We start from the raw sequence: 25,711 nt of genomic DNA on the forward strand, positions 1-25,711 counted from the left end.
AACATTCTTCAATTTACATGATCATGTATTTTTTACCTTGTAGTTCCTCACAACCCTTCCACTGCTGCATTATCAGACATATCCCACTGCAGCATATCCCATTACTGCTGCCTACCATCTTGTGAACACTGCTTAATGTTTAGGAACTTGTTCTCTTCAACATAAAAATACCAGGGAAACTTCAAAACTTACACAAGTCAGTTTTTAAAAAGCAAAGGAACAGAACAGTAAGCATCACTATCTGCCATGGAATAGTGCCACAAAAAAATATCAAAGCATGAATGTGAACGTGAACTTGTACTCACTGATCAAAGATGATCTAGGGTATGGAATGGCTATCATATGACATGAGACTAAAAAGATTAGGGCTGTTCAGGTCTGAAAAGAGGCAACTAAGGGGTCTACATAAAAGAGTGTATTCATGAATGGTGGGTAAAAGTGAATAGAGAAGTGTTATTCACCCTTTCCCACAGTATAAAACTATGGAACACCTGATGAAATTAATAGGCCGCAGGTTCAATACAATCAAGAAGAAGTACTTTTTCCACACAACACATAATTAACCTGTGGAACTCATTGCCAGGGGATGATGTGATGGCCAAAAGTATAACTGTGTTCAAAAAGGAGATAGCAGCTAATTTCATGGAGTGATAGAGAAAAAGAGCTTTGTGAAAACTCAAAAGCTTGCCTCTCTCACCAACAGAAGTTGGTCCAATAAAATGTATCACCTTACCAATCTTGTCTTTCTAATATCCTGGGACCGACACAGCTGTAATAATACTGCATACATGGAGTATAGGTCTATCAGTCACCATTAGCCAAGATGGTCAGGGACACAATCCCATATCCAGGGGAACTCTAAACCTCTGACTGCCAGAAGCTGGGAGGGGAGGACGGGGTGGATCACTTCAACTGTCTTGTTCTATACACTCCCCCAGAAGCTCTGGCATATGCCACTGTTGGAGACAGCATATCGGGATAGATGGACCACTGGTCTGACCAGTAGAGCATTTCTTGCGTTATGTCATATATATGCAGGCCTTAGGACACAACAGTGCAATATTCTAATACAAACTGTAGGTGACAATATAACAAGAACCTATGTTTCCAGAGCTAAAATATCAAACAATTAAAGATCAATCAGCATGGAGGCCATCAGATTTAATTAAGTTTTTAAAAAGTTATAAGAATCATTGTATACCTATTTAATCATGCTTGTTTATGTCTAATATAATGCACTTAATATACCTAGCGTATTTAATAGTACAAATATAGTATATTAGACTTGTAGTCTATTATGAAACAATATTTACAAATCAATACTTCAATCTGGCAGTGGGGTCCATGAGCATGGACATCTATGCCTGCACAGAGCCACACTCAAAACAACTGGGGTACACACTAGTAGATCCCAATACAGATTAAGGCTCTACCAAAGGCCCTTCATCTAGAGACAGGGTCCAAAATAAATAATGATAATGGTGCATCCTAATTAGCCCTTTGAACAATTTTAGAAATATTTTACCCATCACCAAAGGCCTCAAAAACCTAAGTAAAAATAGCAACACAAAGAATTCATCCATTGCATGCCAATCATCATATTGCAAGGGATGCTCATCTGCCCAAGCTTTCTTAATGCTCTCAAGGATCTATCAACAACAAAATAATCATCTCAGGAAGAGGACAGATAGAAAATATTGTATAAAAAGATTAGTAGTGCTAAAAATATTTCACTCTATTGGGCAGCAAGCATACGTAACATAAAAATAGTCAGCATAGTGTTTTAGAAAGATCAGTGCTAAGAAAACAAATGCTGATACATTATCTCTAAAAATTTGAAAATCAGATTAATACAGAACTATAATTTGATTAGTCAACAAAACATTCTGAAACAAACAATATATGTAGTATAAGTGGCATACAAGGGACAAGGCACAGAACATATTAAAACCATGTTTTATGGAGCATGCGTCAGATGTTCAGAATAAATAAATCATGATATACAGACTAATTAATCAATATACCTGTGCAACAACTTCTATGAAGCATTACAACCAAACGATTCTAGAAACTACTACTTTGCTGATAACGTTCTGAGTTTTAAGGGGAATGACAAGTTCTACAATTTACTTTGTAAACTACCAGAAAACAGTTAGAAAGAATAAATATTCCATGAAGAAAAGCATATAAATATTTTGGAATTATTCATGTTAAATTTCCCAGCAGTTTTAAAAAAATATATATTGTAGTCCTTTCATAATTGGTTGGTACCCACCAGGATCAAAATGACCTGCTCATAAAGGTCCATTTGATCATTCAGTTACCACATGCACTTACAAATGGGTGATGCTATTCCATGTGCTTCTATATAAGCTAACAGCCAATATACTTGTGCTCACATGCATACAGTACATATGCCCTCTAAGTCCCAAATAAGCTGGGTAAGTGGCTCGCCACATTAATATCAGCTTTAGTGGGATGACTACTTTCTAATACAGAGAGCTTAATATCCAACTGGGAATTCAGACTTAGAATAAGGATGTACAGTTCCTAGCGTTCAGTTAGCTGGAGGGAAGTATTTCTGTATCAGGAAATGCACCATTAGCACTTTAATGATTCAAAGCTCTGGTAACAAAGAGGCAAGAGGTTTACAATCTAAATCCACAACCTACTATCTGTTTGTTTAAATCCACATCCTTTACATATAATTGGCTAAAGAAGGCAATGAGAAATTTTTAAAAACTTTTCCAGATGTAAGCACAAAAGAGTGCAGAACCACAGGTTGCAATGTGCACCACAGCAGATACAACATATACTACATGGAAATCAATTACAATTACTGCTATTTTGATGAACATTAAATGAACTCATTAGAGCAGGGCACTTAAAATTAAGTATTAACAACATCTCCTAATGGGCACTTAATTAAACTTTTTTCCAACATCTCCATCTTCACTACAGAAAAGTGATTACTCATCACTGTCCTACAGTGAGGCAAATGAAATCCATGGGATTAGGTATTATTATATTGAGTAAGTAGGGCACATACAGAAGCCTCTAATTCAGAGAGAACCGTTAGTACAGTTTTTATTTCCACTACACACCAGCAATACTTAATGTGTTGCAAGGCGTGGGGAGGAGGGGAAGAGAGCAGTAGTTTTTAGGTCGTTCTCAAATAAGCTACAACTAAATTTTATTAATTGTTCAAAGCTCTAAGCAGGAGGCCCTGTCTACTGTTGTTTTCAAGGTTCAGAGATGGACTATTAACTCAGGACCTAATATGAAAATGCTCTTGGTACGAGCCACCTCACTTATTCCATGAAATTTAGACACCAGTTATTTATACCTGGAATGTCACGCTTTACATCCTTCAGTGAACTATACCAAATACATAAAAATGGAAAGAAATAAAACATGTTGTAAAAATGAAATAATATTTCTAGCTGCCATATATGTGACAGACCTTTTCAAATAAAAATGTACATGTGTATGTGGGAAATCTAAAGGCATCATAGGTTTAATGAACAAAAATCGTTGCTGTTTGCCAGAGATCACATCTGGCTTGGTCCCAAATGAAATAGGATTTGTGATCTCAATCTAGTCACAAATGCATAATTGACAGTTTTGTACACAAGAGGGACTATTCTTCAATTCTGGGAGTGTTACAAGTCAGAAATGAGGCGATGCATGATCTTACAGAGCACACAGCACCCCAGAATACAGCATAAAAGTATCCAGCCTGTCTGAAAATAAAAAACAGTGGCCACACATTTTTAAGGCAAACAGAAGAATACTGGAAACTCCTTTTTAAAACAAACTGGTAGTCAAAGCAACCAAAATGAGTACACTAGATTTATATATTATTAATTACAGTGCTCCCTTCTTTATACAGTTGCTCTGGGAAGTTGTGTGTTACAAGTGTTTAAAAGATATAAGAAAGTTTGAAAGAATGCTATGTAAGGCAGCACTGCTGTTAAAACAAACTTCTCTTCATAACTAAATGATGACAGTTCAAAGAATTCAGTCCAATACAGTCAATGATATAGTCCTCTATCCTATTCAAAAGCTATACTAGTGTCTGGTTTGTAAAATGCTCAGTGTTTGTTATGCAAAGAAATGGTGTGGAAAAAATGAAACAATGCCCAGCTAATGCAAATATCCTAAAATACTACTCAAAAATGGGATACTACAATACAAAATGTTTTTGTTGTTTTATTATCTGTACCATGATAGTGCCTACACTTCGTTGGGAACTATTCATATACACACAGAGGAAGCTAACTTCCTGCACCAAAGTGTTAACAGTCTAATTTTACTGGAAATACTAGTGAAATTACTGATAGTGGTTTCAGCAACAGAGGTTAAAAAAACCCCTCACTTATACTTCCGGTCATCTGATTTCTGAAGAATTATTTAGACCAATAAGAGATAAAACAACTCATTAAGCATCACTCCACTGGATTAAAATGGGACTCTGCTTCTCTTGTACATAAGAGGATTTTGAAATTCCTCTGAAGTACATGCATTAGGAGGAAATCACTTTGGCAAGCCTAAAACTTTAGGGTTAGTTATTTCCTGATAGTTCTGTGGGTTTAGAGGAAATAAACCGAAAGCTAATCCTCTAGGATTTAATGAGTTGTACCAGCAAACTCTTCTTTAGTTTATTAGTAATTCCTCAACTTGTAGGGAGGTCACTTTAGCCCTCTACATAGTTATTTTTTTTGCACAGGCACCTCATAAGAGGGGAAAGCGTAAATAGTTGGGAATGAGCCACAATATACTCAAAAAGAAAAGGAGTACTTGTGGCACCTTAGAGACTAACCAATTTATTTGAGCGTGAGCTTTCGTGAGCTACAGCTCACTTCCAGCTCACGCTCAAATAAATTGGTTAGTCTCTAAGGTGTCACAAGTACTCCTTTTCTTTTTGCGAATACAGACTAACACGGCTGTTACTCTGAAACCACAATATACTATCTGTTTAAATCTATATCCGTTACATGCTTATAAAAACAAAGGTTGGCTACAATTTTGAATATCAAAGTTTGAATCCTCTTGACATTGTTTAATACATTTGTACTTTCACACTTTGCATCCATAAATCTTAAAGTGCTTTACAAGACCAAGTAAGCATTTAACAGGTGAGTTAAAATGAGACAGTGAGGTTGAAATGACTTGCCAAAGGTTTTGCAGAAAAGTCAGCAAGAGCTGGGATTACAATCTAGGTCTCCTGATTCAGCTCCCTGCTCAAACCACTAGGCCACAGCTGTGCAAACACACAAAAGCTGCCAAATAAAATGAAATGTCAAGGTAATTCTACTTCAGTCATATTTGTGTTGTAATCCTTCAAACAATTCTGGTCCAGAAAGGCCCTTAGTTCAGTCAGTTTTTAAAGGCCAAATGAGTGATTTTGCTTAGTCAGACCCATAAAAATGTTAGTTATTCTTGGCACTGTTATGCCAGTTAACTCAGCTGTTATGTATCTGGATAATAAGGTTTTTTTTTATTTTATTTTGTTATGATTGGCCTCCAAAAAAAAATCCATGTGCAAGACACTGCACAAATACTCCTAGACTTCCAGTATATAAGCATATGAGTATAACTAGTTCTATTAGTTACTGGATAATCAGTTACTGTCAGGAGCCAGGGCATGCAGCAGAGCTAGTCTCCAGGTGGCCTCATCAGTACAGCTGACCTGCAGCAGGCTGCCTGATTAGTCATTCAACCTGACTAGCTGCAGAGGCCAGCAGCTCACTGGCTTCTCAACCTTCATGCCCACCACAGTGCATACTCCTGTGTTACCTTGTTCCTGTTGCTCTTGCCTTGCTACTGCCCTATCCCTGAGTTGGGCCCCTCCGTGCTCCACTTCCTGACCTCCAGTTTGACATTTGGCTCTGGCTCCGAACTACAGACTCCAGCTCGACCCTTGGCTCTGGTATCCAGTTTCTGCCTTCTGGTTTTACCCTTGGTTTGGCTCCAGATGACTGACTGCAGCCCTAGCCCCGACCACTAGCTCTGCTTCCCGCTCTGGCCACTAGGTTAGACTGCCCTCATCCTGGTTAGCTGACAGTTACACTTTTTACATAGAAAGTGCCATATTGAATCAGATCATAGAAATGTAGGACTAGAAGGGACCTCGACATGTTCCACTGGTCCATCTGGCCTGATAAACTTCTCTAATTTTGGTCAACGTCTCTAGTTTTAGAGGAAATCAAACTTACACACAATATGTACATGCAGCCAATTTTGCAACACCGTGTAATAAGAATAGGGTTTTTTTTCCTGATTTGGAGCAATTATTTTATGCTCTGGAGTGCATCCATTTCCCTTGATCTAGTCGTTTCAGCTCACATAGTTTCAAACATTATTTATGTTCACAAGTTACTTTATTTTGTGCCCTCTGAAGTCTTTATAAACAGAATGTAGGAAAAAGCAGATTCAAACTAGATCTGAATATTATCTGCCCTACTTGACTGGTTCTATAATGTTTAGCATTTTCCTTCTTAACTCAGCTACCATGGAAAGTTTACTATCCACACTCACATTATGTACTGTTATGTATCTACACCAGTTTAACACTTAGTTAAGCCAAATCATTTCATTTCGCAAACTAAGAAAAATAAATTGGTCATGCTATTTGGTCTCATCTACCAGCATCCATCTTCCCTTAAATGTCAGCAACGTGATGTAAATCGAAATGTCCTGATAAAGTCACTACTTGCATGGATGCTAATGAACCAAAATAATCTTACTCACAGAACTTAGTATTAAATCCAAAATGAAATTATTACATAAAATGCTAAATCCCCATTTTTACACCACTGGGAATATTACTTATAGTCAGAGAAGTAAAGGAATTTAGTTAAAACAACTCACCTTTTAAAAATCAATAGAAGAGAACAGCTAGGGACTTAAGTTTTAGTGAGTTTATTTTAATAGTAGGTTTCAGAGTAGCAGCCGCTGCGTTAGTCTGTGTTCGCAAAAAGAAAAGAAGTACTTGTGGCACCTTAGAGACTAACAAATTTATCTGAGCATAAGCTTTCATGAGCTACAGCTCAAATTTTTTCCTCCATACGGCTAAATGCAGTGCCTTGCATGACAGGTTTCAGAGTAGCAGCCGTGTTAGTCTGTATTCGCAAAAAGAAAAAGGAGTACTTGTGGAAAGCTTATGCTCAAATAAATTGGTTAGTCTCTAAGGTGCCACAAGTACTCCTTTATTTTACAAAAAGAAAAGGAGTACTTGTGGCACCTTAGAGACTAACCAATTTATTTGAGCATAAGCTTTCGTGAGCTACAGCTCACTTCATCGGATGCCTCCTTTTCTTTTTGCAAATACAGACTAACACGGCTGTTACTCTGAAACCTGTCCTTTATTTTAATAGTAGTTCATATTCTGCATTATAATTAGGGCCATACCAAATTCATAGCCACGAAAAGCATGTCACAGACCGTGAAATCTGGTCTCCCCCTGTGAATCTGGCCTTTTGTGTGCTTTGACCCTATACTCTACAGATTTCACTGGGGAGACCAGTATTTCTCAAACTGTGGGTCCTGACCCAAAAGGGAGTTGCAGGGGGGGTCACAAGGTTATGATGTGTGTGCGGGGAAGGTTGAAGTATTGCCACCCTTACTTCTGCACAGCCTTCAGATGTGGGTGACTGTTAGCCAGACACCTAGCTCTGAAGATAGTGCCATGCCAGAAGCAGCACAGAAGTAAGGGTGGCAATACCATACAATGCCATCCTGACTCCTGTACTGCTGCTGGCAGTGGCTCTGCCTTCAGAGCTGGGGTCCCGGCCAGCAGCCACCGCTCTCCCGTTGCCCAGCTCTGAAGACAGCACTGCCTCCAGCAGCAGCGCAGAAGTAAGGGTAGCAGTACCACATACCCCCTACAATAACCTTGCAACACCCCCCCACACACAACTCCTTTATGAGTCAGGACCCATAAATTACAACACTGTGAAATTTCAGATTTAAATAGCTGAAATCATGAAATTTACAATTTTTAAAATCCTCTGACCGTGAAATTGACCAAAATGGACCATGAATTTGGTAGAGTCATAATTATAATCCTCTCTTGTGCAAGCATACATCTATGTTGCTATAACTTGAGTTTTATCATGACAATTAATCATTTTGAGTGCAATGCCAACTTCCTATCTTTTCCTCCAAGGTCATGACTCAAAGCTTTCCACAGAGAGGATAACAGTTCTGTGTTTATGGCACTAGCCTGGAGCTTAGGAGACCTGCACTTAGCTCCCTGATTTGGCCCATGTTTCCTGGATGACCTTGGGAATTTTGTCATCACTATAAGTGGAAGAAAACCCCAGTAGATAAAAAGCTAGCCTAGGAATCAGTAGCTCTGGCTTCAATTCCCTCCTCTGCAACAGATTCCGTGTGAACTTGGGCAAGTCACTTAGCCTCTCTGTGCCTCAGCTCCTCATCTGCAAAATGGGGATAACTGTACTTCCCCACTTTACAGGGGATAAACACAGACGATGGTGAGTCTCTCTGATACTACAGAAATGGACCATATAAGTACTCAAGACAGAGCATCCACATGTCTTGCCCTTACAAAAGCCATACGCGTATTATAAAATATGCCTATATATAGCAAAAAGTTCCCCTCCCCTACGGCATGAATGGTTTAGTTATGTTCCCACCATTTAAGTCCATAAAAAGGAATTTGTCAACAAAAATTAGAAGGTTTCAGAGTAGCAGCCGTGTTAGTCTGTATTCGCAAAAAGAAAAGGAGTACTTGTGGCACCTTAGAGACTAACCAATTTGAGCATAAGCTTTCGTGAGCTCCACTGAATCCATCTGATGAAGTGAGCTGTAGCTCACGAAAGCTTATGCTCAAATAAATTAGTTAGTCTCTAAGGTGCCACAAGGACTCCAAATTTTTCAAAAAAAGAAAAGAAGGAATCCGTCTCCCTCTGCTTTTTGCATTACTTTATTGCTACTTATGGAGAACAGAACCACTTTTCAGCAATTCTTAATTTCTTGCACTCCTTTTCTAAAGCAGTTTAAGATTCTACCAGTAAAAGCAAAGCCTTTCAAAGTATTATTCAATAAGATACATTTACATTATATATTCAAGTGATCAGGCAGAATGGTCACTAGACAAGGCACCTGTTTAATGCAGACATTTATATTCCAAATATTCAAAATATATTGTGGTGAATTCCCTTAAATTAGTTTCCTTTGGGGAATGCAGGAGAGTCATGAATCAAGTGAATGGAGAAGCATCTTTTAGACTGGTAAGTATGACAGCAGCATGCAGCTGAGCCAGGGCATTCTGCTTGCAAAACTTTGTTGAGCATTTAACAACTTTCACCAGACAAACTTTTTAAACAAGGGAAAAATTGTTTACTTTGAAAGTAAATATTCAAAAAAGGATTTTTAAAGATTTGATAATATACTCTGAAAAAATGCTACTGTAAACATGGATTTAAATGAAAAAACAACAACAAAAACCCAAACAAACAACTCTAGATAGAAACCCGGCCTCAAAACAATCTGTGGCCAACTTCTACCTCTATAGCCCCTTACCATAACTTTGCTTCCAGGCATTTTATTCAGGTAAATTTTTATTTTCAGAAACATCACTAATAAAGTTCTATTAGCCCCATAGTTGTTAACTGAAATACAGTGTAGAGGAAAAATATTAGACCTAAATGTTTTAAACATGAATCTGAGATAACATTGGAACTACACAACACACAAACAGGTTTTTGACCTGACCATTATTCCACTACATGAAACTATCTAGTACTACAAATATGCAAACAATGATGTTTATATTAATATTCATATTGTATATGAAAACACTGCATATTTAGAAATTATTTAACGTATATAGTACCTTTCAGATAAGGATCTAAAAGTACTTTAAAAGGCTAGATTAAAATTATTCCCATTTTGTAGGCACAGAGAAACTAAAAACAGGGCATTTAAGTAATTTACCTAATGCACAGAAAGGTGGTGGCAAAGCCAGGAAAAAAAATCTAAGAGCCCAAATCTCTGTTGACACGTCCTCCTACTGGATGCTGCACCCTCCCAAAGCCAGCAACTTTTTAAGGTGGGTGGAGAAAGCAAAGCTCCTTCCCCACTGAGACTGGAGGGAAATAAGCAGTAGGGGTGAACCAGAGAGCAAATAGGTCTCTAGGAAGGTAGGCCATGTAAATGCATAATTGTCCTGGGGAACTTAATTGCACAAAATATGGAATCCAAAAGCTTAACCAGACTGAAATTTTTAACCAGACTGAAATAACATCCACAGTTATATTAGATACTAAAAATATACAGTAAACCCTCATATGCTTCAGGAATTAAACTAAATAGCTGACTCGTACTAGGAATTAACTTCCCCTATGAAAAAAAAATGAAATTTGGTATCTGACAATCTCCACACTGAACCAGGGCAGAAGAGGCTGCACACACTACCTGCCAGTAACATTAAGCCTAGCAGGGGAACAAGAGGAGGAAGTATACCTCTTAGTTAACACGTCCTTAGAGGGAACCTAGGCAATGGACTAAGCAGTCAATCCTGTGAATGAGGCTAGGGCTGGACCTTATTGTTTATTCATTTGTTTATTAACACAGTCAAACTCCAAAGGGGACATATTTTGACCCTACAGACAACACATGTACCGTTTTGTAGAATTGATGGGAACATCACCTGTCCAAAGCAGATGACCATTATAAGGTTTCTTACACCTTCCACTAAAGCATCTGGTGCTGGCCATTATCAGATAAAAAAAAAACAGACTAAACAGACCTCTAGTCTGATACAGTACAGCAGTTCCTGTGTTGATGATAAAAGGTTAAAAAACTGCACAAAATGTAATTCATGTCTTAAATCCTAAAAAATGTGTTCAGAATTTTCTTTGTTTTTTTCCTTATGCCTAATTGTATGAACTCCAAACTAAACCACCATTTTACTTGAGACACACAAACCTAGAGACAAACAGACAGACACTATAGAAAAACAGTTAGAACTCAATCTCACCCTTAAGTATGTGGTATGCAACACTGAAAATCTAAGTCAGCCCCTGTACAAGTTTAGTTTCTAAAATATGCTGCATATTATAATGCAGGACTAAAATCTAGACTGCTGAAAAACTTAGTTCTACCTTACTATTGCACGGAAAAGCTTAGTTAAGTGACAGACTGCCTTCTCAGCTTATTCACATAGAGAGAACACATACATTACAGCTAAATAGGTTTTTTTTAAATAGCACCCAGAAAAAAATCAATGGTACGCCTTCCACTGAAAGATTAGCTAACATTGTTGAATACTGGCGAAGAAAGGAAAAATCTTTCTTCTAAAATTATTGATTTGTTTCTTCTTTCTGTGAGCCTCCACAAAGAAATTATAACTAAATCAGCTCTCTCCTATATGACACTGAAATCTATAATAAATCTTCAACTGAACAATTGGCTAACATTTTTTCCTTCATTTCAGGCCAACTGTTTCTTTTATGCGCGCTTCTATTCTTTTTTTTATAATAATTTGGATGTCCCATTGGCCTCGACACAATCTCCTCCTCTTTAGAAGGAAGGAAGGGGGAACAGCCAGTTGCAATTCACATGTCACTATGCAGAATCTCACATACCCCTCAACCTGGGGAGTGCTACTCAAAGAACATGCTATGTAAATGGTAGACCCTGATTTCGCTGCGTGTTAGAAAATGACTTTCAGTTAATATGATCAGTAGAAGTAAGGCTGCTGATAATCCCTCCTCAACCTTATTTATGCTGAGAGGTATTTGTACAATCCCAGAAATGCTAAGAATGGTAGCCACTATCCTTAGACAGTGAAAACTTTTAGAACTATTTTGTTATTTAAAATATACCAGGAGGAAAGAATCTGCTGTCTGATAAACTTATTTTAAGAATGAACTAACTGTAAATGTACCTTTTCTTTCAAAAGATCTTCTACCAAAATTTGGCAAAAACCCATTTGATCTAGTTTTTTCAATTAGCAATAAAGCCAAGTAACTATGAAACACTACAGACTCCCAAACCCTCTCCCACTCCAAATAAAATATGCATTTCAGACTACAGTTTCAGTATTTTAACTCTGAATTTTGAAGTAGCAGAGATATTAAACCACTTGTAATTAGGATTTAACAGAAATGTTCACCAACTTTCAACTACAGCAACATCAGAAACCAGCATTTAATCCCTATGCTATGCAAAAAAGTTACTTTTTATCTTTGTTTCAATCAAGTCAGTTTATTGAGAGGTACAAGATGACAGTCATATTGAATGGCATATTTCCCAACAGTTAACTCAGTTACCACATTTACTACTGCCCTCAGAGATCATCCAACCTTCTTTTCTGATAGACCATTCACCCATGTCACATTACAACAAGATGTTAAATTTAATATAAAAATTCAAGCTGCATGATGGGAATTTTAAAAAGGCCAGGGTTCTTAGTCAAAATAATAGTTTGGTATAATGGCTGATCAAATGGCACAATACTCACAACTTTCCAAACCTTCACACACTCACCATGCACAAACTTTTCACATTTAGGCTGCAAGTTTCCTCTAAATTAAAAATCTGAAGATACTGTAAATTGTGCCAGCTACCTTCAAACCAGAATCCTGCACTTCTGTAACATTTTTAACAGAACATAGCTCAAATCAGTATATATAGTTGGGATAGTCCATATACCGCTGGGGATGCTTTCAGCAGGGGGTTGGAATAGATACCTCCTGAGGTCTCTTCCAATCCTAATCTTCTATGATTCTATGATATACTAGAGGAAAAATGAGACTATCGATCTGTATGGAATGCATATTTTCCCATAGCCCAGTTGCTGGTGTAAAATGAATCAACAGGTGGAATAATATACTAATGGATGTTAAAATATGGCCTGGTGTGAAATTTACAAAAAGAAGGTTTTAAAAAAAACTATAATTCCCCCAAAAGCCACCACCTCACCTTCCATGTGCGTCTTCTCCAGGGTCCAGGCACCTAATTAGTGGAGCCACGCCTGTCCGGCTCCACTAATTAGGTGGGTGGCCCTTCGTTCTCGTGTGTGCAACCACCCAGGCGCACACCTTAGAAAAAACCATCTGCAGACCACCTGAATGGAGCTCGCGGACCAGAGTTTGAGAACCCCTGCTCTATAGCAATGAGATATCACGCTAAATAAATCTGAATGGACTTAAAACAACTCCAAGTGGCACAGGTTGCAGGCTAAAAAGTGGAATAGCAGATATAACAGAACAGCCATTCAGAGACATAATAGATAAAAAAATCTAATTTATTTTTCACCACTTAAGCTGTAGCCCCCTCCCAACGCACACACTTTCCAACTTGGACAATGAAAATGGACAGGTCATTTTCATTTTTGTTGGTAGCCAGTTTCTAGCCTTTGCATTTTTTATTTCTTATGGACTACCACAAATCTACATTTTAGTTACAAAAACACCAAGCAATAAGAACCCCCTACTCTCAAGAGTGCATATCAGTGCCCTCATGCTTTAAGTTTCATTTTATTTTTAGATAAACAAAACTCATAGGTAATTAGCACAAAATAAAGACAAAATGGGATCTCAGAATTTGTGAGCCAAGAGTAGGCTTGGCCCTGGAAAACTCTGCAATTCAAAGTGATGAAGCATTTTTCTTCCATATACATATGAAAGTGCTGTGTACTGTTAGGACCTGAACCTGCTACATACCCTTAATTCCCACTGAAGTAAGATCTCTACACAGCTCCCATGTTCTATCCAAGAGGACAGCATTTAATTTTTGGGTAATATTATTCTTTAAAAAATGTATTAGGATATTTCAGGGTGAAGAACATTGTGAAGAGATTAGATCAATCATTAAAGAAGCATTCGAAAAATTAGCAAGTGTCATGTCGTGTGCATTACTCTTCCATTTTATGACATTTCCGTGTCAAAGAAGGAAACTAACCTTTGAGTTGGTAAGACAACTGTCATAATAAAAGTTGTAAAATCTTGAATTTATACATATAGAAGACATGGCTTTACAATGTACTGAATTCTGTATTCTACTAGTTTTAGTAATTAATTATCCAAGAGGTAATAACTTTTCTAGTTACATGGTTAAGATATTCACCAAATTTCAAACAACTAGCTTTAAAAAATGCATTCTAGAACACCATCCTTTCTGATTAATAAAATTAAAATAAAATCAGTTTTTCTATACACTGTAAATAGTCTATTCTTCAGCTAGTAAACGTCAAGATGTCTATCAAGACTGCAAGAGGCTCCGCATGATGGGGTACGCCGCATAGAGCTTTGGTTCTACATCGAGAGCATGGACATTACTAGTCTAAGCCTCTCTGCTGGCAAAGTCAGAGTGCAATATTAGAATTATTCTTAGATGGATGATGGACCTGCTTCTCCTCTAGGGGAAAACTGATATAAAAATTGACTGACATGGTCAGGATAAGCAAAAAACAAGGAACATTTAGAAGACAACAATGACCCACAATAAAGCACTCGAGAATAGGGGTAATAATAAAATGCCAAACAAAGCAGAAACAATGAGTAACATGGTAGTGCATTGTTCAGAAGAGTTATGATATTTCCCCTATAGACAGTAAGGTGACAATACCGAGACATACCTAAAGTAGAAAGTGAGAGAACATTACAAACCCTTAAAATGGACTATTGAAGTTTATTTTTAAATTGATCTCACACTAACTAAAACTCCTATACAGAAGATGGATAATTATGAATAAAACAAAATTAAAATAATTGACCAGCACGGCTAATACTAAATTATTATTATTATTACAGTGCTTAGGCTCAGCTAATCAAGCATATGGAATTAAAAATATTCAAGCTCGTAGACTTACATTCCTCACTTTTGGTAAGTACTGTAGATAGAATTAAATCACATAAATGCATCTTGAACAAAGAAATATTTCTGAGTTTATAAACCTGATGCTAAAAGGGGGGGGGGGGGAGGAAAAATAACCAAGCATTCCAAAAAGTGGGAACTTTTATGTAAAACAATTCCTCCTATAGTAATTTTAGGGACTCAAACAGATACTCAATTAAAGATATGCTATAGAGATGTGACAGTAAACTTGCTAAACTTTACCAATGCCAATCATACTCTTTAGAAGGAGTCCCTTCACAATCAGTCATAAAAATATGATGAAAAAGATTTAGAGAGACATCTGTTTCACTCTCAGGTGTTCTTCTCATAATCCTTGTTTTAAGAATGTTAGGTTTTTTTAGAGACATTTGTTGCTCCTTCCATCTTACTCATATTAGACCAGTTTCTGTGTCACAGGGCTTTCTACAGCAACAAATTATATCACAAATGGGAGATCACAGTAATAATGAAGAGATCCATTTATGTTTAAAAAGAAAAAAAACACTGGGTTTGGTGATCCGTGTATTAATAATATTAATGGTATTGCACCATTTTTAATGGCCAACAGCAGAGTACTCAAAAGATTCAAAAGTGGAGTTAAAAATCATAATGTACAAATACTAAAATGTTGAATACAACTAACCCCCAAGCATAAACCTGAAAAACAGCCACTTCTACACAAGCAGAAGAACTTACATTTGCTTAGCACTGGACACATTTTAACACCAGGTTACTCCAATCTAAATAGGGCATGCAAACTTTCCCTAGATGATAATCCCAGACTTCAATTGAAGAGTCCCATGTGAGATTTTCAAAGGCATAAAGGGCAGTAACTCCGTAACTCCCACTGAAAAATCAATCAGAATCGGGTTCCTAACTCTCATTTTTGACTTTGAAAGTCTTCTCCTGATACCAACAGCAGATTTGATAAATGCACATTCAAAACCAAATAAGTGTGATGCAATCTGCAATGAGATGGAGATCTTAAAAGTAGATATAATGCACTCTGTATAATAAAACACTGTACTGTAACACTAATATGATTGTTTTTACAGTACCAGAGAATTTCAAAACACTTAAATAAAAAGATGATCACATGAGGTAAAGATCACTATATGAGAGCAGTGAGGTTTAGATAGGGTTAAGTGTCTTGTCAAAGTTCAAACAAGAGAGGAGTGGCAGAGACACAAACAGAAGCTAAGAGTTTCAATTACTTGTAGCCCAGCCCTAGTCAACAGACCACACTCCCACAAAAAGAGAGAGACTAGTATGCTATTTCTTTCTTTTTGAGCCAATTAAACAGTATAGCAAAAGCATCCCTCCCCCCAACCACAGAAGAGGTTGTAAAGTAAATCTAATGTACCATTCTAACAGGTCCATCTGTGTTACCAGAGTTCAGATGTACAGTTCTGGTACCCTGTATTGGTATGAACATTTGGACTACTAAGTACCAACTAGAGGCTCTGGCTGCCAGTCAGGCACTTTCAACAATACATATCAAAGTTGTACTGGATTGCAATTAACTTCATTGGCATCGTGGTTGTCCATTTATTTCACAGCTAGAAGATGAAACTGCAGAACTGGCAGCAAAAAAGACTTGGCTCAAATCTGGTAAAGGACAGCCCCCTTTCTTCCATCTGTACTAAATGGAAGGATGCTGCAAAATTTTTTAACAAGTTCTCACTAGTGTTGAATTTTAACTGGGATTGAAAGTGTAAGAAAAGAGTTATGGTCTCCAAAACTAAATGTTAAAAACTAAAGCCCCAGTACTGCATGTATTTGCAGTAATAAAGTTTGCACGAGACTTGACTTTGATGGAACTACTCATGGTAGTTAAGTTAAACAGGTTTGCAGGACTGGGACCTAACCCATTCCAGGAACCAGAGAATGAGCAACTATTGGACCAAATTCCAGACACTGAAATGTCCTAAAGCTAAACAAGTGAATCAGTCTTCCTCTTATTTATGTATCATCTTTTGTTAGGGTTTGAACTACGGTCATTAGACTGAAAGGGGTGGATTCTGCTAGTTTTGCACTTTATCTGCATATCAGGTGATGAATACAATGACAAATTTGTTAGATAAAACATGGCAATTATTTGCAAAAAATAATTTACACCATCCCACCAAGAGAGATATTTATCAGGGAAACTATTTGGAGATCTCTTGTAGAAAAAAAATGTTCTGTAAATCAAAATACAATACTGTCTGATTTACTTAAACAGAACAGAACTAGAACAATTAAGATGATCATTACCTCCACTCACACGTAGCCAAAGCATTTAAACAGTCTACTAATGGCTAACTTTTAAAAAAATGTTAAACTAAGGAGAGGAGCATGTCATGACGTTTACACCATATCATATTAAGAAATTGATGATGAAATTGGATGACAAAGTAAATCTAGTATGAGTACACATACTTCTAAGATAAATGGACTTGTGCCCTCAAATAAATTATTGGTGGAGTTTGCTGCATATTTACTATTGTATATGTCAAATACTTTACAGAATTTTTGAGTTCAGAAGTGCCTGGTGAATACCATTCATCCAATAACTCACTTCAGAGAGCTACAGCCTTTTAGTATCCCACCTATTTACTGGAAAGAAAAATTTCTGTACCTCATTTCAAAAGGGGCAAATACTGCCCTGCCCTGGTTTCCAATCCAGCAGAACCAATGTAAATTCACTGCAAAAGGAGTACATGTGTCAAGTCACACTGTCCCTGTACATTGCAGAGCTGTACTCTATGGGAGTGCTTACTGTGCCCAGTGAGTGAGGGAGATTGAAGAACAGCAACTGTATACAGCACTAATTTCTTCCCAAAAGGGCATACTGTGTCCTGAAGCTGCAATAGTGGCCACAGAGTAACTTCACTGATGCTCTATCATCTTGAAGGGACTGAAGAAAGATAATCCTGCTATTCAAACTCGGAGTTGAAGATTTTGCATATAATCAGCAATTCTTCCTACTTTAGAACTTTATATGGTAGTCTCAACCCACTCTTGATACACCATTGGCTACTAAACTAATAATCTACGCTTCACTTGGCCAGTGTTGGCATTCACAATATCTGGGCAGTACTTTGGCAGCAGGGCTTCATAACCTGCCTGAATATTTTGGAAACTAAAAATGGAGACTTACTGTGGCCAGAAGGCTCACTTTTAAGTAAACTCAGCACTAAGAGATGTTGACTTTACTGTAGTGGAGGCTGAAATTTTCCGTTTATTCCCTTAATAACAACAGTACAGTCAGCAGCACAAGCTTGATCTATATGCTTTCTTACCAATATGCCTCATATCTAATGTGGAAGTGTGGATGCACTTTTAGTTGATGATGGAATAGTTTAGTCTCCATGGAACATATTGGTCCTTGGCCTCATTGTCAATTACAATGTGGACACTTGTATGCTGGGGACTAGCAGGAAGCCACCATTTTAATAACTACGTATTTTAAATATAGGGTTCATCTCAAGTCCAGTATGTTTGACAAGGACTGTTTTAGTATTTATTTATACTGTGTAGTAAGAGGAAGCCTTACACATTTCTCTTTGCCACTACTGTTCCCACCTTACCAAGGACAGGTGTTATACAACTAAGTAGCAGGCTCTAAACTTGAACCCATAGCAAATAAAACTAGGCACGTTCTTAGGGTGACCAGCTGTCCTGGTTTTATAGGGACAGTCCCAATATTTGGAGCTTTGTCTTATATAGGTGCTTATTACCCTTCATCCCCATCCCGATTTTTCACACTTGCTGTGTGGTCACCCTACATGTGCTCATGTTAAGTAACTAAAAGAGGGAAGAGAGTGTAGGACACACATTTCTCCACCACTGAAAAAGTCCATATCTCGCAATGTGTAGTTAACAATGTGCAGTCTGATTAACATTTATATCTTTCAAGAAAGCTAAACTAGATCCTGAAATTTTCATTTTAGATTCATTACCGAGCCTGCTAGAAACATCCAATGCAGATTTCATTACTGTCAAATAAAGATATTGCTTTCCTTAATGAAGAGCTGTGTGTCACCACGTGGTACAAAGCAAGTCTAGCCTGTTGATCCACTGCTGAAAGCTACTGAAACACCAGCATCAGACTTTAATGAAATACCGTATTGATTAAAAGATGGAGGTAGCTAGTCAGCACTGAGGTTGTACAGACACAAAAAGTTTCAAAAATGTACCAACAAATACCTCAGTGTCAAGAGGATGAGGACAGGACATATTTAGTACAGGGTCCTCAACTTTAGAATTCCCCTGCACTCTTGTTGTGACAGTGCCTCAGTCTGGTGAGCTTCCAGGCACGCTAAGGCCTACTTAGAAATTCTCACTAAAGATGTAGGTTGACTTGTGAGGATCCAGTTTTTATTTTTACCTTGATATGACTGGAAGAGAAGGAAATAATGTTTTTTCTGTCATTTTGCTGTGCTGTCTTGATTTAAATTGGTCTATATGTTCACTTTTTTGAATACAAACAAAATACCTACCCAAAGGACTAGGCACCCTGACATAATCAAAATCACAATCCGTATAAAAACAAACAGCACCAGCAGATCAGAGGCCAACCCCACCACCACCACAAAAATCACCTATCCCCATCTCAAAACCCCTCATGCACTCAAGACCGATGACACTCCAAGAATGCCACAGATCCCCAAACACCCCATATGCCTACACAAATAAATGCAATTTGAAGCGTTCTAAAGGTCAGTAAATTTGGACTATTTTGGACCAGCGAGTGGAAAGGAAGCAAATTTTGTCATGGGAAACACTAGCTGAAATATCAGGGGGTAGCCGTGTTAGTCTGTATCCACACACACAAGCTGAAGTCCTAGTTCAATTTGCTCCAAAAGTGAATTCTAAAAACAACAGAATTAATTAGAACAGCTAGTTCTCTTTTCACTGCTCTAGCAATTTGTACTGTAGTGGTTACCTTTCCTTGCTAGAAGGGTTTGCCACTGTCAAGTCACAGCCCTAATACAATACAAATTATAAAGCACTGCATATATGATTTTATGGGGTGTGCTGTTTTACAACTAGGACAATGCTTCTCATGCCAGTGGTAAGAGAGAAACTGTCAAACTGAGAGAATATTGGAATTAAATAAATAAAAATAATTTAGAAAGATCACTGTCTTGGCCCACAGACTTCGCCTTTCTTTCGAAATTAACTATTCAACTTCACTGTAAACAAATGACCAAATAATAAAATAATAGTAAAAAACACACAGAAGTCCAATTCTGCTCCCAAATTTACTCAAGAAATTTAAGTAAGAGGAATTTCTGGGAGCAGAATTGGACCCTGAGTGCTGAGATTCTAATGATATCCTCCCCTGTGAAGTGGAGATGGGAGAAACTGAAATGATGAAAGCATGCTTTGCTCAAGGTCAGCTTTTACACCAGGAGTCCGGGTAATAGACAAAACAATAGAGGTGTGTCTTAAAAATAATTAAGACACAGATGAGAGATTGCGTAAGTCAATCATGACAATATTGACATGTCACACTGTAGGAATCACAAAATAAGAAGTTTTAATAAAACATTCATAATTAAAATTTGTTTAAACTTTGTAAAGTTCATACCTGTGTTGTGCAGAACTTGAGAAGCTGTAATTAGTTTCAGACTTACGATTGTAAATCATTAGTCTGTGATTGCAGGTAATACTATTTAGCATCCGATGAAATGAGCTGTAACTCACGAAAGCTTATGCTCAAATAAATTGGTTAGTCTCTAAGGTGCCACAAGTACTCCTTTTCTTTTTAGTATTTACTTGACATTTGAGATCCATGCTGGTAAAGAGGATTTTATTGCAATGATCTGATATTCCTGGTTAATTACAATATATTCAAATTAATGCTATTCTATGATTGGAAGCTGAGTTCTCTTGGAAAGTAAAAACGATATCATGAAATAGGAATGGGGAATTTCAAGAATGTTCTCAGGATACATAGTGTCATTTGCACTGGCTAAGACACCATTCAACAACTGAGATTTAACCCTTTTTAAGTAAGCACTACACATTACTATGGAGATAGCTTGCAGAGATTCAATTTCTTGGCTTTGTGACACTGGGACTTAAATACAGTACGAGTAATGTACTGAAGTCACAGTCCCCATCTTCACATGTCATACTATACCTGAAACAGAAAGGTTCAATAGGGTACGGGATGCTAAAGGTGTCAGAAAACAATCCAATCACTTATCCAAGAGTCCCTTTAAATTCTGCCTCACTGCAATTAATTCGGTCAATTTCACCCAGACTGGAACAGACACACACTATGTACCTATATATTCATATATAATTATAGCCAGGAGAATAATCACTACCTCAAAATCATCTTACCCCAAGGTTAAGCTCTGCTATTATAATTTGCTGTGTAGTGCTTTAGAGCTGCTGTTCAGTACAGACAAAAGACAGAGTGCTTAGTACACCTGACTGTAGTTTAATGAAAAACTGCCAAAAAAATCTCATTTCTCATGTAAATATCAGATAAAAGAAAAACTAAAATACAAGCAGCACATCCCTTCTTCAATTCTGCATTCATATTTATCTAAGAGGTTCAAAATTAATCACAACAATATAGAATCTCCTACTTTCCATAAGGACATTTGCTATTATACTCGTAGCCAGTTTCAATATTTTACAAATAGCCAATACATGTTTTTAATTTCAGATCTTTTTGAGATTCTTCATTTAGCTTTTCAAAAGGGAGATGGAGAGATTTTAAGGTTTTTTTTTACATCATTATTGCATTTTACTCTTAATCCACTAAGAAATGTGACGACCAGGGCCAAACACAGAATATCAATGTATGTAAAAATATCCACATACTCATTTGGAAAGGAAGGGCATTCCTCTCAAGTGCCACTCACAGCTGCAGCAAACACTTTTTGAAATTGAGAGGTAACGTTACATATAATACACACACACACGCACGCACACACACACACCCCTACAATAGTTGATCTGGCTTTATTCAAAACACAGACTACTGAATGATCTATGGACAGACAGAAGTGGAAATAACTTACACAGAATAAAAGAGCAAAATTACAATGCTGAAACTATAAAAGATCCCTGTTCGAAGGCCACTCTTTACTACAAGGCTGAAATCTTGCAAGAAGATTGAGTTTCATTAGTAGGTGGCCATGGGGCAGTTTTTAAGCAGGTATGTCAGGACTAGTTTGCGAAGGCTAAGTCTCACTTTATTTTTAGATGAGAGGAAGACTACAATAAATGTTGGAATTCCATGTGTAACTTCATCCTGTCCATCCTTTCTCCCTCAATTTTAAAAGGAAGAATCCTTTGTAACTAACATCTCTAACTCTATTCTACCCCTACTATCATAAACCCACCTGACTCTTGCCACATAAAAGTGCTGATTATCTACAAAGGCCTAGCAAACCAACAGACTTTATAATAAACCAACTACTGGTCTGAGTGATAGGGGAGATAGTGTCAGTAAAGGCTATCCTCTTATTAGCTCTCAAAACACAAGTTTCCTATAAACTCCACTCACATAACATAAACAACTTGGTTCCCAAAGTGTGCTTTGGAGTGGGAGCACTGTACCATGGATAAAACAGGAAAGCTGGAACAGAAGGTCAAATACAAGTTAGTCATTCCAACACTACACTAGAATGACTGCTGTAGAACTAAAAATCAAACAGAAAGCTAGACACTTAGTTTAACATGAATCTCTTTCACTGTTCTGAGAAAGTTGCAGGGCCCACACCACGGGTAGACAGACTGTGTGAGAACATGTGTGCTCAACCACAAACTTCAGTTACAACAACAGTGATTTATCTCAGAGAATTCTCCGAAGATAGAAACGGACAGATGCAAGAACTCTTCTCCTTCCCAAGCTTCACACAGAATGGAAAATGGAAAAAATCCAGGAACAATGTTCATGGAATTTTTGAGAGAGAAATGCTTTAAAATCCAAGTAACAATGTAACACAACATACATCAGATTACAATGGACATAAAGATAACAGATTCCCTCTAGGAGATGCAATGACCTCACTATCCCTGCACAAAATAAACCCAATCTACTGATAACAAAATTAATAGCAATGATGAAGTCAGTCAAATATTTTCAACTACGAAATTGTTACTGGATATAATGAATACTAAGGGCAGCTATGCCAAACCATCTGCTGTAGACAGCAAAAAAAAAAAAAAAAAAAAAAAAAAAGCCCTGAATAAACTAGTTGAAGATTATCACATGCTAGAAAGGATTTTTACACCAAAGGAACTTATTCCAGGACTGCCTGGCTCTTAGAAAAGGATCCCACCCCATGGGAGGGGAGATTATTTTTGCAGTGAGAGGAGTGCACAGTGGACAATGATTAAGCCAATCCATAGAAAAGCCGGCACTTCCCAGCCTCCAGGCTGGGTGCAGGGTCCGCTGGGCCGGGGGGTGGCAGACCCAGAGCCCTTAGGTAACCAGGTAACAAGGGACAAGTTAGCAGCTCAGGGAGAGGAAACAGGGACTCCGACTCAAGCGCCAGCCCCACCAGCGGCTCAGCAGGGAGCTCCGCGGTGCAGCAGCGGGGGGAGGCAGGGCCAAACCTGGCCCAGAGGCAGGGGACAGGAAGGCAGGGCCACGTGTGCCCAACCCGCCCCGGGGAGGGACTGGAGCAAGCCCGGGGGTGCCCCAGGCGGTGCGGGGCAGCGGTCCGGGGGGCGGAGGGGCAAGGCGGCCCAGGCCGGTTCCGGGGGGCGGGGCCAGGCCCGCCCGGGTCCCAACGGCAGGGGGGCGGGGCCGGTGCTGGCCCGTCGCGGGGAGAGCGAGGCGGCCCCGTCCCGGGGCGGGATAATTGGGGGCCGGAGCCGGTCCCGGGGCGGGATAATTGGGGGCCGGAGCGGGGGGGATGGTCCCGGAGCGGGGGGGGGGTTAATTGGGGGCCGGTCCCGGAGCGGGGGGGGGATGGTCCCGGGCCGGGATAATTGGGGGCCGGTCCCGGAGCGGGGGGGGGATGGTCCAGGGGTGGGGGGGGGGGACTGGGGGCCGGTCCCGGGGCGGGGGGGGGGACGGTGTGGGGGGGCATTGGGGGCCGGTCCCGGGGCGGGGGGGGGAATGGTCCCGGGGCGGGGGGGGAATTGGGGGCCGGTCCCGGAGCGGGAGGGGGGGAATGGTCCCGGGCCGGGATAATTGGGGGCCGGTCCCGGGGCGGGGGGAGGATGGTCCCGGGGTGGGGGGGGGGATTGGGGGCCGGTCCCGGGGCTGGGGGAGGATGGTCCCGAGGCCGGGGGGGGGAATGGGAGCCGGTCCCGGGGCGGGGGGGGGGAATGGTCCCGGGGCGGGGGGGGGATTGGGGGCCGGTCCCGGGGCGGGGGGGGGGAATGGTCCCGGGGTGGGGGGGGGTTGGGGGCCGGTTCCGGGGCGGGGGGGGGCTCACCTGGGCGCACGGTCTTGAGGCGCACGGGCTCCCTGAAGTGGCGGATGACGGCCAGGGTGTCGCGGTGGGTGAGGCCGCTCACGGGGGTGCCGTTCACCTCCAGCAGCACGTCGCCGGGGCTGGGGGGCTTGCCGGAGAGCAGCACCGGGCCGGGCCCGCCGAGCTCGCCCAGCAGCAGGCGGCCCCCCAGGTAGGGGAACTCGCCGAGCTCGGCGCCGCCCCGCAGCAGGTCGGGGTCAGGCGCCCCGCCGGGCTGCGGCGGCCCCCAGGACACGGCGCACTCCTGCACCTTGCTCAGCCAGTGCCGCTTCCTCCGCAGCGTCTTCGACATGCCGCACCATGGGGGGCCGCGCCCGCCCGCCCCCCGCCCGCGCGCCTCACAGGGCCGCTCGCCGCCCAGCGCCGCGCGCCTCCGAACGCGGCCGCCGCAGCCTCCCGACTGCTGCCCTCGGCGCGGCGGCGGCGGCCGGCCCCGCCCCCTGCAGGGGCCCCGCCCCCCACGCCGAGAGCCCCGACACGGCCGGCCACGCCCCCTCAGCGGGCCGCGCGCGGCGGAGCGCAGTCCGAGTGACGTCAGAGGCAGAACTTTCGCGGGCCGGAGCTGGAAAGGGGCGTGTCCCCGGCTGCCTGTCCGTCCGCCCCACGTCTGTCTGTCCGCCCGGCTGTCTGCCCCGCCCCCACCCCCGCCTCTGTCGGTCCTGCTCTCCGCCTGCCCCCAGCCCCCCCGTGTGTCCCCCCTGCTGCCTGCCCTGCACCCACCCAGCTCTGCATCGGCCCCCCACCCCTGCGTCGCTCCAGCCTGCTATCTGCAATCCCCCCCGCCTGCCCCTGCTATCCACCGTGCTATTCTCCCCCCCCGCATCCATCTGTCTGCCCCCCACCCCACCCATGTCTGTCCCCCCTGCTGCCTGCCCTGCACCCACCCAGCTCTGCATCGGCCCCCACCCCTGCGTCGCTCCAGCCTGCTATCTGCAATCCCCCCCGCCTGCCCCTGCTATCCACCGTGCTATTCTTCCCCCCCCCGCATCCATCTGTCTGCCCCCCACCCCACCCAGCCCCATGTCTGTCTGTCCCCCACCCCACCCATGTCTGTCCCCCCTGCTGCCTGCCCTGCACCCACCCAGCTCTGCATCGCCCCCCACCCCTGCGTCGCTCCAGCCTGCTATCTGCAATCCCCCCCGCCTGCCCCTGCTATCCACCGTGCTATTCTTCCCCCCCACTGCATCCATCTGTCTGCCCGCCACCCCACCCAGCCCCATGTCTGTCTGTCCCCCACCCCACCCATGTCTGTCCCTCCTGCTGCCTGCCCTGCACCCCACCCAGCTCTGCATCGGCCCCCCACCCCTGCGTCTCTCCAGCCTGCTATCTGCAATCCCCCGTGCCTGCCCCTTCTCATCCACCATGCTATTCTTCCCCCCCACTGCATCCATCTGTCTGCC

At 41.0% G+C, this 25,711-nt stretch overlaps 1 protein-coding gene across 2 annotated transcripts in view; it reads right to left on the reverse strand.

Annotated features, from left to right (window-relative positions):
* Window positions 1-24,642, reverse strand: part of MAGI3 (membrane associated guanylate kinase, WW and PDZ domain containing 3) — a 218,109-nt gene extending 193,467 nt beyond the window's left edge. For both annotated transcript variants that reach the window (XM_048826998.2, XM_048827001.2), the window contains exon 1: window positions 24,273-24,642. In XM_048826998.2, coding sequence (XP_048682955.2) covers window positions 24,273-24,603 — 331 coding nt within the window. In that variant the 5' untranslated portion in view covers window positions 24,604-24,642. The remainder of the gene's footprint in view (window positions 1-24,272) is intronic.
* Window positions 24,643-25,711: the final 1,069 nt, after the last annotated feature.

This window comes from Caretta caretta, chromosome 21, assembly GCF_965140235.1.
Source record: "Caretta caretta isolate rCarCar2 chromosome 21, rCarCar1.hap1, whole genome shotgun sequence".
Classification (NCBI taxonomy): Eukaryota; Metazoa; Chordata; order Testudines; family Cheloniidae; genus Caretta; species Caretta caretta.